At 35.0% G+C, this 15,006-nt stretch overlaps 1 protein-coding gene across 3 annotated transcripts in view; it reads left to right on the plus strand.

Annotated features, from left to right (window-relative positions):
• The window catches only part of Cped1 (cadherin like and PC-esterase domain containing 1), a 242,350-nt gene that overhangs the window by 48,694 nt on the left and 178,650 nt on the right, over window positions 1–15,006 (plus strand). For all 3 annotated transcript variants that reach the window (XM_048340123.1, XM_048340125.1, XM_048340124.1), the window contains one exon: window positions 8,116–8,222. In XM_048340123.1, the coding sequence (XP_048196080.1) occupies window positions 8,116–8,222 (107 nt within the window). The remainder of the gene's footprint in view (window positions 1–8,115; window positions 8,223–15,006) is intronic.

Consider the following 15,006-nt stretch of genomic DNA (forward strand, 5'->3'; position numbering starts at 1 on the left):
GTGAGACTCGTATCTCCAATTAAGCACTAGAAAACTGAAAGTGGTTCAAAGTGGTAGGGCATTCGTCTCGAGCAAAACTTCCCAGGTACAGTGCTCAGGTCCGATGTTCAAGCCCCATGACTCTCTCTCTCTCTCTCTCTCTCTCACACACACACACACACACACACACACAAACACACACACAATCTCAAACAAACATTTTCCAAAATATTGTTATCTTTATTACTGAGTTATATGATTCACATGTATTTTGCAGAATGACCTTGAGCAAACCCTGAGATTGTTGATTGCTTGATTTGAAAATAGAAAATAGAACTTTTCTCATAAATATCTCACAGGAATATTATGATTGGTTAAATAAATCTGCAAAGATGATTGAAAATAATGTGCATGCATAGAAGATGTTAGTAATCCTGAAATGCTCATGTGATTAAGTAATAACCTATGAAGAAACATTCTATTCTTTTTCTTATGTTAGTGAATTATATTTTCTTCAGCCTTGCTTCCTATCTGATCTGATTTAGTATGGAATTATTCCTGGAACCAGTTAGAAATCAATGACTCCTCCCTCTTTCTCAGATCGCTCACAGTCCCCAGTGAATTATTATACTATGTTAAGCCAGATCTAACTAAGTTTTATTCATTGTATTTCCATGAATTCATGCAAAATAACTTTTTTTTTTTCCAGTCCTGGGCCTTGGACTCAGGGCCTGAGCACTGTCCCTGGCTTCTTTTTGCTCAAGGCTAGCACTCTGCCACTTGAGTCATAGCACCACTTCTGGCCATTTTCTATATATGAGGTGCTGGGGAATCGAACCCAGGGCTTCAAGTATATGAGGCAAGCGCTCTTGCCACTAGGCCATATCCCCAGCCCCAAAATAACTTTTTTTAGAAGAAGAAGGAATAATGTTTGGTTAAATGAAGTGTCAGTGTTAATTACACACTAAGTCCTACTTTTCTATTCTGTGGAATTTAGTTCATCTACTGTCTATCAGAAATCATGTCAAATACCTAAGTATTAAAAGAATCCAATTTAAAACATCAATGTCATAGCAAGGATTAGGAGGATGGCATTACTATAGCCACGTATTCAAGCCTGGTATAATTGACACGAAACACTCAAGTCCTATTTAATTTAGTTATCTAATAAGAGCTCCATGTTAGACCTATGCTTTGTGTAAAGATGGACCTTTACCAAATGTGTGAGAACTTTCAACTAACTTTTGGGAAGAATTGTTTGGTATTGTTTGTATAATTTTTATAGCATACAAGCCATCTGAAGAGCTTTGATAAATTCTGATTTCGAGGTACATGTTTGTTCCTAAACCTACATATTTCTACTGAGCTTTCACATGAATATGTGAGTCCATGTACCAGTCTTGTAAGACGCCCATGTAAACTCAGTTACAATGTAAAAAATCTCAAGAGGAGAAATAAAATATTCCAAAAGAATAGAAAAGGAAGTGGCTAATTCTGAAATTGGGGATTTAGGAAATTGAATTTATGTGGAAAAATATTTTCTTAAGAAATTACCAGGAAAAAAGTGCATTTGGCAGAATCAGCCACATAAAAGAGGCACAAGAATCTCATAGACATAATTAGTACAGGTTTAGGCAAGCCATAGCAGAGCATCACAAGGCCCAATAGCTATACCCTTAGAAACACATAAGATGATGCTAATTGAAATGAACTCCATGTTATGGAGACAAGTGATATATCACAGTTGTAACTACTTTCAACGTCCTATGTGTATGTGTAGTTTCTATTATTGATAATGTTTTGTATCACCTTCCTATGTTTGTACCTACACTATCTCTGTAATCTTATCTGAGTATATTGGAAACCGTGTTTACTGGTATTGGAAGTAGGAAATTCAAAGGGAATACCAAATTCGAGAGACACAGGGTAAAAAAAGAGAAATAACTACAAAAGCAATACTTGCAAAACTGTTTGGTGTAAGTGAACTGAACACCTGGGGGGGGGGAGGGAAAGGGGGGGAGGGAGGGGGGCATGAGGGACAAGGCAACAAACAGTACAAGAAATGTATCCAATGCCAAACGTATGATACTGTAACCTCTCTGTACGTCAGTTTGATAATAAAAATTTGAGAAAAAATAAAAAAAAAAGAATCTCATAGACTTAGTAGTTTTAGGGACCAACAAGAAGTAGATGTCGAAGCAGAAGAAAGACTATGTAAGAAAGAAAGGGTATTGTAGTCTATGTCTAGAAAACAAGGTTGGGGCAGTATTCAGGTCTGTAATTCTGATAATGATAATATCTGTATTTAGGAGGATACTTCTGGCAGTAGGAAGGTAGAGTGATTAGAGAATGAAAAGTAATTAGAAATGGGAACAATAGGATTTAACTAGATTCGGTAGTAATAGGGTGTATTTCATTGAGGATCTCAAGGTTCTGCACCTAGGACTCTCCTAAAGTAAATTCTGAAAGTTGAAATTATAGACCTACTAAATATTGACTACAGTCTGTTACATACAATAAAGTAAATGTTTCCTGTCTAAAATGACCAGCCATAAATAAAATTAGTTGTGGGTACTATGTTATTATTCTGTAGATCAACCACATTAAGAATACAGAATAAGGCACTGTTCCATGCAGCCTGAGAGATTATTAACAATAGCTCATTTATACCTAAGCTATTTTGTGGTGGAATCTAGCATAGTCGATAGTTTATAACCAGTAAGTTAAAAATGTGCTTAAGATGGCAATACTATGGTAAAGAATGGATACAGAAAAAGTAAGATTTTTTTCTACGTAGCAAAAAATTTATAGTTTGGTTGTGAAAAGAAGGGTAATACAGATAGGACAGTGAACATATGAAATACCTTATATATTATAAAGGAGTTATATGAAGTATTTGAAATTAAACATCCTGGGTCTAGGAATGTCATACAATGGTAAGCACTTGCCTGGTGTTCACAACTCACAGAATTCAATCCTCAGCATATTAAAAATAATTGGTCTACCAAGAGAAGCAAATTAAGCATCATATAGACTTCACTTTGAAAAAAATAGAAGATATTCTAGTTACATCATTATGGAATATTGGTAGTGCACTACTGTGAATAAATAAATGAGATTTGACCTTGGTACATAATTAAGAAACACTTGGATAAGTTTAGTTTCCAAACTATATATTATAAATCTGTCCTGCTTTAACCAAAAATGTAAGAGTTCATAAGAGGGTTTCTTCTATGTAAATCAGTTAACATTAGCATTTTTAGTTATAATTTATTTTAACACAATGAAGGGTCCTGTTTATTTTTTTCTACGTTTCCTTTTCTTTTATCTTTGCTTACTAGACCCAAAATGTATTCTAATATACTACTTCAAACACTAGTGTTTCCCAGCATTCTTCCATTTTTAATATAGACTGATTAATAATTACATTACGTGTGTGTGTGTGTTGTGTGTGCACACAGGTGCACGTGCACATGGATGTAGCGGATACAGGTTGAACCAAGGAGATTAATTATTTGTCTGTTACATTCAGTTTTTTGCTCAATTATACATTTAACAAATAATGTAGCCAGTATTCTTAATTCCAAGCATTATCCTGGATACTAACACTAACAATAAATGAAAAGATTCTCTGGGAGCTGCCATGAAAATGCGAAGAGATACTAAACAATTAGATAATTCATATTCTCTCAGATGATAGTACAGTCTGTCTAAAGAAATGAATCAGAATAGACATGGTTTAATTTTCATATACTTCATCAAATTTCTTTGAGCATAAACAGCATTTCTATGAGTGATGCTAGTTTGACTGCCAGGTTTCAGAGTTGTCTGCTTCCTCTGAATTAAATTATTGGTCCTGCAGACCTTATCAATGATAAAGGTCCTTTATAAGCCAGGAAAAATTGTTTGCTTTACTTGGCCACTTGCCCGTGGAAGACACATATTTTAAAGGCAGCTTCACTCCTTAAGGCAGTTATTTAAATAAACAAACAAATAAATAAATACCGACAACATTTCTTACTTTTTACACTAAAATCTTAGCTAGTTTCTGAGAACACTTTGAGGATATAACTCTAGTCAGTGTCGCATTGTAACTGAAGGAATAAATAAAACTGGACCCTTGACTCTTCAAAAATTTTGAAATATTTGTTTTTCCCAGCACAAAAGCAGTATGAGAATGCTTTTAACAGTGATTGTTAGAATCAAGAGTTTTATTTTGTAATGTTTGATGAGGATCCTGGAGAAGGTACATATTTTTGTAATTTTGAAATGGAGAATGGAACACAACCTATTTCCTAGAGGTATGCCCTATGATAACCTTTTCATTTAAGACCTTGACTAGTCTAATCATGGAGCTTTAGTTTCTTTGTGATGGGAAAAGAAATAACATTAATTATCTTAAAAATATCTAATGTTTTAGGGATTATTTTTTCAAATAGACGTGGAAACCAAGTTAGATATAATTTCTGAGTGCATGTACAGTTGAGTATAGCTCCTATTACATACGAAGATTTAAGTTACTTCAGTGACTCACACTACTCCTGGTAATGTAATGAGGCATTGTTGCTGTGTGAGGGTGTAAGATTACACACTTTTTACCTGCTATGCTCATTCCATCCTTCCTGTAGATGAAAGTTAGATAAATTCTCTCCCAGTTTCCTCAGCTTGTACATAGAATCATTTCTAGCCAACAGAGTTGTTGGAAGTATTTCATCAATCAGCCGCTATAAGGTCTCAATCACTACATTTCTCTGTTGCCTCACTGTTTTTTTGAGGGGATAATGATGTCAAGAACATGACCACTAAACCTAGTACTGAAATTCTTTCCCGCCATTAACTAGATGGATGACTGACTGGATGACAGAGGCCAAATTATTCATTTTTTCTGAAGCCTCTACAAACAGAGCATATTCAGTATAGTACTGTGTGCAACATATGACTTAATTCAAATACTTTGAATAATGGATGGTACTGTTGATGTACTCAAGAATTACTAGCTCTTGATATTCTTCTTACTACTAATTCTTTATTTGTAGTGGCTTTAGTTCCCTAATCCAGTGTTTGACAAAGTAAGACTAAATCACATAGCATTTTCCCTTTTTACAAGCTAGGATAACTTGAGGGGCTACCACCCAAATTGGCCAACTGATCTCCCTGTGCCTGTTTGTTCCCAAACACAAATTAGACTTCTCAGCTTTTATCAACTCAGTGTTCATTTTCCAGAGGCAGAAGAAAGATACTGAGAAAGAAACTGGAAAATAATGTTTCTCACTGTATCTTGAATGTTGACCTTTAGGTCCTGAGGCAGGACCTAAATCAAAGCTGAGATTATGGAGAAGAAAGAGATAAAAGAAAGAGGTCAAGGCCAACACAGAAGCATCATGCCTGTAATCCTAGCTACTCAGCAGACTGAGATCTGAGGATTGCGGTTCAAATCCAGCCTGGGCAGGAAAGTCCATGAGACTCTTATACTCAATTAACCACCAGAAAAATGGAAGTGGAGCTCAAAGTGGTAAGATGCTAGCATTGAGCAAAGAAAACTCAGGGATGGACCCAGGTACTGAGTTCAAGCAGGAAGACAGACTATACAGACCACATTTCAGTTCTTGCCAAATTTTATAGTCATCAATATGTACCTGGGCTGAAATGAACTAAATTGACCAGTATTTTGCACCCTGTCTTGAGGCTCCTTGCTGCTGGCACAGGCAAAGCTGAGATGGCCTTAGACCGGGAGGAGGCCACATTCAGGTCTGGCTCTAGATGTTTGCTGCATTGCAGAATGCAGACTTTGCTTCCATGAGCTTCCACATGAAATGAAAATCTGGATTGTAGGTGAATTTTGCTGACATTTGCATTGTGAAAAATACTTAGAATTAAAGCAAAAACAAAACAAACACTGTGCAAACCAGATTCAGTTTACCTGAGGGCTGGACTTGCCTGTATGTATCTTTGCTGCAGAGCCTAAGTACTTGCCTAGGTTGTGAAATGAGCCCCTGCCTCCACCATTGTATATAAGTTTAGCAGTTTGTTGAGGTTTAAATTTGCACTTCAAGTGCTCCAGGGCTTGAATCTAGAAGTGATTTACTAAGCCAGTGGATGTGGTCTATTCTCTCCCTTCTTTCTACTTAGCAAAATAGCCTTTTAGTTTCCTTAACCGATTTTTGAGAACATAATACTTGTCAAAATACAAAACTTTTCTTTAAGACAAAAAGCACAGGAACTGATGGAGGGAGTTGACTTCCAAGATAGAAATGCAGAAAGTGAAAAAAAATTACTAAGTGTTTATCTAGTAAATAGAGATGTGCTGTGGAGGTAGAATTCACTGACGTTTTGAGGGAAAATGGGAGCTTATTTGGATTAGAATAACAACAATTAGGGAAGAATTTCAACAATTAGGGAAGAATTTCAAGAGATCTCTTGAAATTTCAGTTATACTTTGCTTCAAGATGAAATTTGTGGGTTGCAGAATATGTTTGAATTATTAATCTCCATCTTAAAATATGGATTTTTTTTGACAGATGAAGGGTCACCCTTAGGAGTGCTAAGAAACTGTGGGATGCTTTGTAAATTTCCCTAAATTCACTGTAATATGTTATACTCCTTGGATTGCTGATGGTAGTCATTATCTCTTCTCTTTCTTTTCTTTCAGCTTTCTTTCATATTTCTGATTCAGTGTTCTGCTCACTACAGTTTCTTAATAAATCGAATGCTTTGAATTATTGAAATAAGTCTTTAGGTTTTAAATATTTATTACTTAATATACATTTCTTACTGTCAACTCTAGAAACTGTGTGCCTTTCACAGTGAGAGAGGTATGCCTTAGAGGAATATAAATATGCTGTTTTTAAGACCAAAACAATGCAGTCCTTAATTTGAAAATCCTTCTCACTTTACATTTCCTTATCTACTTAAAGTGTTTAGGTGGGAATCTTATGACAGGAAGTTTCTCTTAGGATTTTAGTATTTTCTGAGCTTGAAATCATATAGAATAACAATAGTCTTTGTGTTTTCATTTGGATCTAAATCAAAATCTTTGGGCTGACAAAGCCAGCTGCATATTGCAAATAAAAGATTGGAATCACCATACTGAATTTGCTTTTAGCTATAGGAGTTGGTTGGAAGTTTTCTTCAGTTAGGGAGATTTGGAGTACGCTCCATCTTCTTAGGATAAAGCTGGATTGATTTTATATAAAGGAGATTTTACTCTTCCCAAATCATTTGTTCTCGCTTTTCTTGCCCTTGGGAACTGTTGAGCTGTCTCCCAGAATTTTGGGACTCAACAAGCAGAAAAGTCCTAAGGAAAGACCTAGAATTCAATTGTCCTGGATCCCTTTGTCTGAAAGTTTTCACTTCTAATAGCAATACAGTTAAATACAGAAGAACTCATAGGTCAAACATCACAGGGCTTGTCTAATTGAAAATTATTTGATTGATGGAGAGTAAACTTTAGTCCTGTTCTAGATTTCTCCTCCTTATCAGTTTATTCATAGAGAGTATTTTACCTCTTCAGTAGGAAACTTCTGAAAAAATTGAAAAGAGAGGGATTGGAGAAGATAATTATTTCCTAAGCTTTTTAGAAGCCACTGTAGCAATTGTACGAGATGAACAATGAAATCCAGCAGAGTTACTTGAAAGAATGTTTAACTCAGTTACTTGAAGGAGCATTTAACTCCGTTGATCAATAGAGGCAATTTACACAGCAATTGTTTTGTGATTGAATCACCATATTAAATGGGGAAATTTTTCTAAACAATGTTAATTCTTTTACTATGTTCATTAGTTTTGAGGCCATTAGTTTTATGTCATTTGTAAAATTAAAAATTGGAGTATATTTTTTCTCTATAAGGGAATGAATCCATTCCTTATCAGAGATTCATCATTCATTCATCTAATATCTTTAAAGCATCAGTTATGTGTAAACAGACTTTTCGGTAACTACACTTAAATACATCTAAGTGAATAAGAGTAAATAAGCCTATCAATACACACAAATGTTAATTTGACAATGTTTAGATACCATGCAAGAATATAGTCTACTGAGATTATTTTTTGCCAGTTACAATTTTTATTCTAAAGTATTAAATGGTGTCTTTAAAGTATTTGATGAAAACGTTTCTCATTACTCTTTGCTGTTAGGTGATTTGGGCTCCTGGGACGTGCTCATTTGCCTGCCTTCTAGGACAACTGATGCAAAAGCCTGCATATCCAAGCAGGACCTGTGTCAGTTGGCTCCACATCAGAAGGTAAGTTCTCCCCAAACATGTGCAGATTTATTAACCATATGGATGTTAACTATGGTCATTTTGGGTCCATATTCTCTTATAAAAACCTTCAACAATTGTATCTTTGAAAAGTTCCAACTACTCATGAGTCTTTATCTGTTCTTTGTCATTGTAACAAAATACCTGGGAAAATCCAACTTGTAAGCAGGAAATGCTTTGACTCATAGTTTCAGAGATTTCAGATTATGATCACATTGTGGCCTTTGGGCCTGCAACGAAACAGAACATTACTTCAGAGAAGGTATGACAACCGTCTTAAGTGAACACGTCCAGTGCTCAAACTTCCTCCTTCTAGGCTATGCCTCCTAAATATTCCACCACTTCCCGGTAGTGCTGCAGACTGGAGATCAAGCCTGTAGCAAATGAAACTTACGGGGAACATTGAAGAGTCAAAACCATAGCACCACACTATATATACTTTACCCAAAGAGGATGAACATTTTTGTTTGTTTGTTTGATAAGACTTCCCAGCTTCATCTGCTGTCATTACTGTAGTTTTACTTCATGCCTCCAATTATTTATTATGGTTCTATAGCCTATGCAGAGTGGCTTATCAGGAGCCTCCTATTCATTCAAAGTACTAAGCCTTTTTATTTTCTACATCATTATTCTGACTTTTTCCAAACCTATTAACTTTAAAATTGGCCTTCAGTATTTATGTATGTCTATATTATGTGAGCTTCTGTAAGTGCTTTTAAAAAAGTTAACCTGAAAAATTGCCCAAAGACTAAAATTCTAGTCACTGAGGATAGACAATTTATGTAGTCTTGATACTTATATTAAGTCTGTGAGAAAAGTACCAAAGTCAAATATCTTTTCAAGTTTATAGTTGGAGCTGGAGTATCCTACCTTGAATATTCAATATTTTCACAGCAAATTAGATAAAGAGTTCTAGTTCTAATTAGATTCCCTTGGCTTTTGTCTAAGTGCATGTATTTGGGTTTCTGTACATCTTTGGCCATTCCTTGTCAATACTTATTTATTGGGCACTGAAGAGAAAACCCAGAATATCTTGTATGCTAGACAGCTGTTCTACTACAGTATCATAGTTATCTTTGCCCATTTCTTAAATATCCATATTTCCTAACACAATACTGAAAAATTTTAATCAACATTTGTAGTTGAGAATTTCCAAATCTACATCTAAATGTCTTTGCAGTTTCTTAGGCTTCAGGATTATATAAGCATGAATACCTTTTCTTGAATGTCCCATAGATACATTAAGCTCAGCTAACACATTAAGTCACTGTTTTCCTTAGTAAAGTTCCTTCTTGTGCATTAGAGGTTCTCCTGAGCTTCTCTTCTGCCGGTCACAATCACAATCCACCTCTGTCATTTCCTAAGGTCAAAAATCTGCCTTTAATTTCAAGCCTTTTCTTTCCTTTGTGATCGACATTCAATCACCAGCCAATAGAAGACATTTAACACCAAAATACTTCTAAAAACATTTACTTATTTCATATATTTACTATGTTTATTATGATTAGATAATCAGCATTATTACCTGGAGTTTTGTTCAGTCTTCCTCATTGTTTTTTTCTGAAACAGATATTTTTACCATGAAGTACATTTATCCTTGCATTTCAGTTATCAAAAGACAAATACAGAATACTGAGATCATCTTGTTATTCTTATGCTTAAAATCCCCAAATAGCTCCTCCTTCACTGTATAGTCCATAGGATAGGCAATGCGTATGCATTCCAGCAAAAAGTAGATTACATACTCAAATGTCAAAACTGTACTATGGTTTAAAGAAATGAAATGGTCTATATGTGGCAGCCAAAGACCAACAACATTCTCATTTTTCCCCACTCTGGGTCTTAAAAAAGCTAAATAGAAGGAATGAAATGGCCAGAATCTAAGAAGATCTGGAGAAAAAAAAATACAGATGGAAAGAAGTTGTAAATTCAAGAGAACTTTGCCAAGTTGCAGGACTACAGAGTAGGAACCTTGGAGATAAGTACCCAGACTTCCCTTCCTCCTTCTGCCTCCCATTCGCCCACGATTACTGTTAGTCAAAGGGGAAGAGATAATGTGATACCATCCTGAAAATTAGCTTCCTGAGGACAGAAGAGGGAGGAGGTGTTTGGAGATATTTAGCAGAGTTAGCTATTGAAAGTTCTCTGTGGATGGCTCCATATAGTACCCTTCTCTTAGCTCCTTCTGCTTGGGTGGAGTGCTACAAGGGATTTTAAAGGGATAAATATCTTGTTGTTTTTGCTCTCATACCTTAAGTATTATTGTTTTGACAGCCTGAAATGGCCATTCTTAAATATCCACCTGAGTATTTTTCACAAAAGGGATTTTGTCTCCTCTGTTAATATTTGGTAGTAACAGAGCCATTTTTGGTTTTGTTATGACCAGGAGGATAAATATGGTATTGGTATCTTTGTGTCCAAAGCATGGATGTTTCTAAACATAATTTGTCGCTCACAATAAGGAATTATGAGACCCAACATGGCAATAGTATCAAAATTGAGAATTCCTGCTTGTACTCTGTTGGCCCTAAATGAGTGCTTACATCTTTTGGGGCTCCCAGGCCTTTTTCATCCTAGATACTCCCACTATTCCTTATACTAATCTTAAATTTTAGATGCATTATAGTATTTATCCTTTATTTTGACACCTTCAGAAGCAAACCAGATTTAGCCAGCCAGTGAGGTAAAATGAGGTCACATTGACCTTAAATTTATTTATTAGATAATTTATTAGGTAATTCAGATCTCCCTCAGAAACTTTTCTATTTCCCCAGAGGTATCTACCATACTGTTAGGGATAGTATTTTCCATGTCTTGTGCCAGACTCACAGTCTCAGCCAGTGTAGCAATGGCACCTGAGAATGCTCCATACCTATCCTGATGCTCTGGTGGTAGTTATGTTCTATGTCCAGGGTGCCATTTACAGCTGCTGAGTCTCCAAGATCCTCAAAGTGCTTGCCACTCCTCAGTTCTATCTGAACTGTATGCAGATGTAAGCAAGGAGAATATGTCTTACCCAAATTGGCTTTTTGTTTCCTTAAACCCCAAACAAATGGTTTACAATTTGAGCATCCCAAAGTCATACATGAAAAATATCTCCTTTAACTTTTGTATCCTTTTGTCTCTGGGACATTCATAGTAAACTCATGTGCAATACTGATCACTTGAAGGATTTTGGTCATGTTTAGTCATTGTAGCCTGTAGTGTTTTCTTCTAAAACAACAACAACAACAACAACAAGGCACTAGCTTATGGACAGTCTCTAAGACATTGCAGGAAAAATTACAGATATAATAATGAGTATACTCTAGGTTCAGTATCTTATAAACCATGGTATGTTTATCAAAGATAAGAAATAAGTGTTGATGCAAACTATTTACTAAATTACAGACATTCTTTGGGTTTCATATTTTAAAAATATTATGCATTTTTTGTTCATGGGTCCAGTCTATCCCTTATTACATGTAGTATAATTTCTTTGTGTGTCCAATTGCTGATGATTCCTCAGTTCTTCTTTGCCTTTTATGACTCTGGTATCTTGGGAGAATATTGGTTAGGCATTTTGTAAAATATCTGGCAATTTGGATATAGCTGATGTTTTCTCATGGTATTATGGAAAGAGTACCATTAAAGTCTTATGCTTCTCTCAGTTTAAAATATCAGGAAGGACAGAATGTCTATCACTTTGCTAGTAATGTTCACCTCCATTGATTGGCAGAGATGGTGGCTACTGCATTTCTACATTGTGATATGATTTTTCCCATTTGGGACTAATAGGTATTTTGGGAGCTGACATTATGTGAATAGTCATAGTTATTTTCAAGATTACGAAGATATTCTGCTTCTCTACAAACTTTTCCCCCACTTATTTGGATACCTAAGAATGGATCTTGCCCAGAGTAATTATTCTGTACTTCTAATGATGATTTCCCTTTTTCCTTCTACAATTAGTAATTGAACTTATTCTGTTAGGGAAGAGGTATTTTTTTTATCAGCTTGGCAAGTCTGAGTTTCTTTCATTTAAAAATGAAGCTTCACTTGAGAGACTGATTGCCTTGGGGATTACTTTTATAAGTTTAGTCTAATACCATTTATCTGGATAAAGGCCACAGAAACCCTGAGATATATTCCCTTCTGAGTATTTCAGTAATTTTATTACTAGAGGACCAACTCAATCATTCATTTATCTGGACATTTATTTACTCATGTAAACTTTGGTTATTTCTATAATAAATCTAAATACATATTTTATAAGTATTATATTGTCTTACATTGCTTTAGGCACTGAGAATACAGACAATGCAGACAAATGCCCCTACTCTTAATGAGCTTAAAGTAGATTAAAGTTATGTGAACTAAAGCACAGATAAGAACACAGAGAAGTTACAATATTATTTAAGGTCTCACAGCTAAGAAGTAAGACAGCCAGAACTCATACTAAGGCAGTGTGACCTCAAATTTCTATTTTCTCAATCATGTCAGTAGAATCATTCAAAATAATTAGTTAGGCACTGAACTTAGAGCCTAACCTAATGAATATTCTTAAAGAACACAGAAATTCTCAGTGAGACATGTAGATAACTATCATTTTGGAAGAGTGAATAATTTGGAGCTTTATGAGCCATGACTCATTTATGTATATAGCATATACATTCAAAACAGAATTTTCTTTGACTTTTTTGAGATTATTGCAAAATTGTCAATGACTTTGAAATGAACAAGGAAAGAGTAACTGTTCACATTAGCATTACTAATCGGTTTAGAGCCTTGTGATTTTAATGCTGAGTTAAAGTGATTATAAGATATGTAATAGAAAATGAGTGACCAGGAGTCTCTATTCAGGAGGATAAGGACATGTATTTAAAACTAATTTTGTCTGTATGCTGCTGAGAGCGAAGTAAAGTCCACTATTTGAGGTGGCATTAAGTTTAGTAATTCTATCTCATCTAAGCTAGGTACTAGTGTTTCAGATGTAGAGAGATTCATTTCTAGCTTTAAATATTTGTGGGATTAGCAGTCTCTGCTTTTAGTACTTAGAGCACTGAGAACTAATGAAATGACTTATTTAAAGCATGGCAGGGTATTTTTAGGTGATTTTTGTTAGAGTGATAATTGTATATAAAAGAGGGGAGAAAAGACATCTTTGGGTAGCTGGCCCTCCTGGTTTCTTGACATTCTTTTCCTTTCTGATGACATTGAAGAGCTTTGGGAGAAGGTCTGATATTTGATGAAATAAAAGGCATGAAAAATCTCCACAGACACAGTAAAGGAAAGAATGAGGAATGCGAGGCAGGGGTCACACTCAATCTTTGAAAGACCAGAAAAAATTATCCCTGGGCAACTGGTTATACTGCATAAAGTAATTCTAATTCATTATTAACAAGTTAATAATGTGACTATGATTTCAGCTTTTTTATTTATAAACACTTAACAAATTTATATGAAGAACAAATTTTTGTTTTTACTAATGAAGCATGTCTCAAAGAAGAGTAGACCTTTACTGTAGCTTTTGATACATTTTTAATAGAACAAGTTATGTGCAGATGATCACATATTAAGTTTGTAGAAAGTTGGGTGGAATCCAAATCCTTTAACACATTCAATCTCCTCCAGATTGTATCTCGAAGACATATGCTAAGGGGTGAATGTCATGATCCTCTTACACTTGATTTTTAATCCTTTCTAAAAAGTAGTCTAGATATAAACGCATATATATGTGTTTTTATAGAAAGCATTCAAACCTAATACAAGATTGATATTTATTAAAATGATTATTTGACAGATGACCTATGAAAATAAGTTCATCAAGTGTAGCCAATATACCATTCCACTGAGCAATGTCGATGCTATAAAAGGTCATCACTGTGAGGAGACATGAGGTAACTATGCTGTCTGAATACCTTCTTCTCAATTTTGCTGTTAACCTTACTCTGCTCTTAACAAAATAAAGACAGTCAAGCTGGAAATAAAGCTGCAGCTCAGGTGGTAGAGTGCTAGTATTAAGCAAAAAAATCTCAAGGACACCTCTCAGGCCCAGAATTCAAATCCCTGGACTGTCAATGAACAATAATACATACATACATACAATTAAGATAAAATGTTACAGTAGAAATAAACATCACATAAACATCAGCCAATCTAATTTATACTCCTGTGATTATATTTCACTTGATAATGATACAAATATATTTTGTGGTATGCATAAAACTAAAGGCACTACAATAGAGTAACTATCGGTCTAACAAAATGTGTGATACAGTGATTCACAACAGCTGTATGACTTATGACACTTAAATATTTCACCTCTGTGCTCCGCTGCTCATTTTGACTGCTCAGATTGGTGGTCAGTTCACACCTGAATGGAGGTAATCTTTCTGGTATGACACACCACCATTAGATACCTCATCTTCAATTTTGTGACTTCTAAAGTCACAGAATACATAAAAAAGAGAGAAAAAATATCTTTTGGTGGCAGTCAGGAAAATAGAAGCCAGAAGTTAGATATGTTTCCATTGGCTTGGCTCTGATTTTTTTTTTTCAAGCTTATAAAAATGGATCTTGAGTCAGTTCATGAACCACACCTCACATGAAAAGTCATTTCTGTGACATGACTCAGTAGCCTACACTTCTTTTTTTCTTTTTTTTTTTAACTTTTTTCTTTATTATCAAATTGTAGTACAGAGAGATTACAGATTCATATGTAAGGCAGTGAGTACATTTCTTGTTCAACTTGTTACATCCTCCCTCATTTTTCCCCCACTAAGCA

Source organism: Perognathus longimembris, chromosome 2 (genome assembly GCF_023159225.1).
Source record: "Perognathus longimembris pacificus isolate PPM17 chromosome 2, ASM2315922v1, whole genome shotgun sequence".
Lineage (NCBI taxonomy): Eukaryota > Metazoa > Chordata > Mammalia > Rodentia > Heteromyidae > Perognathus > Perognathus longimembris.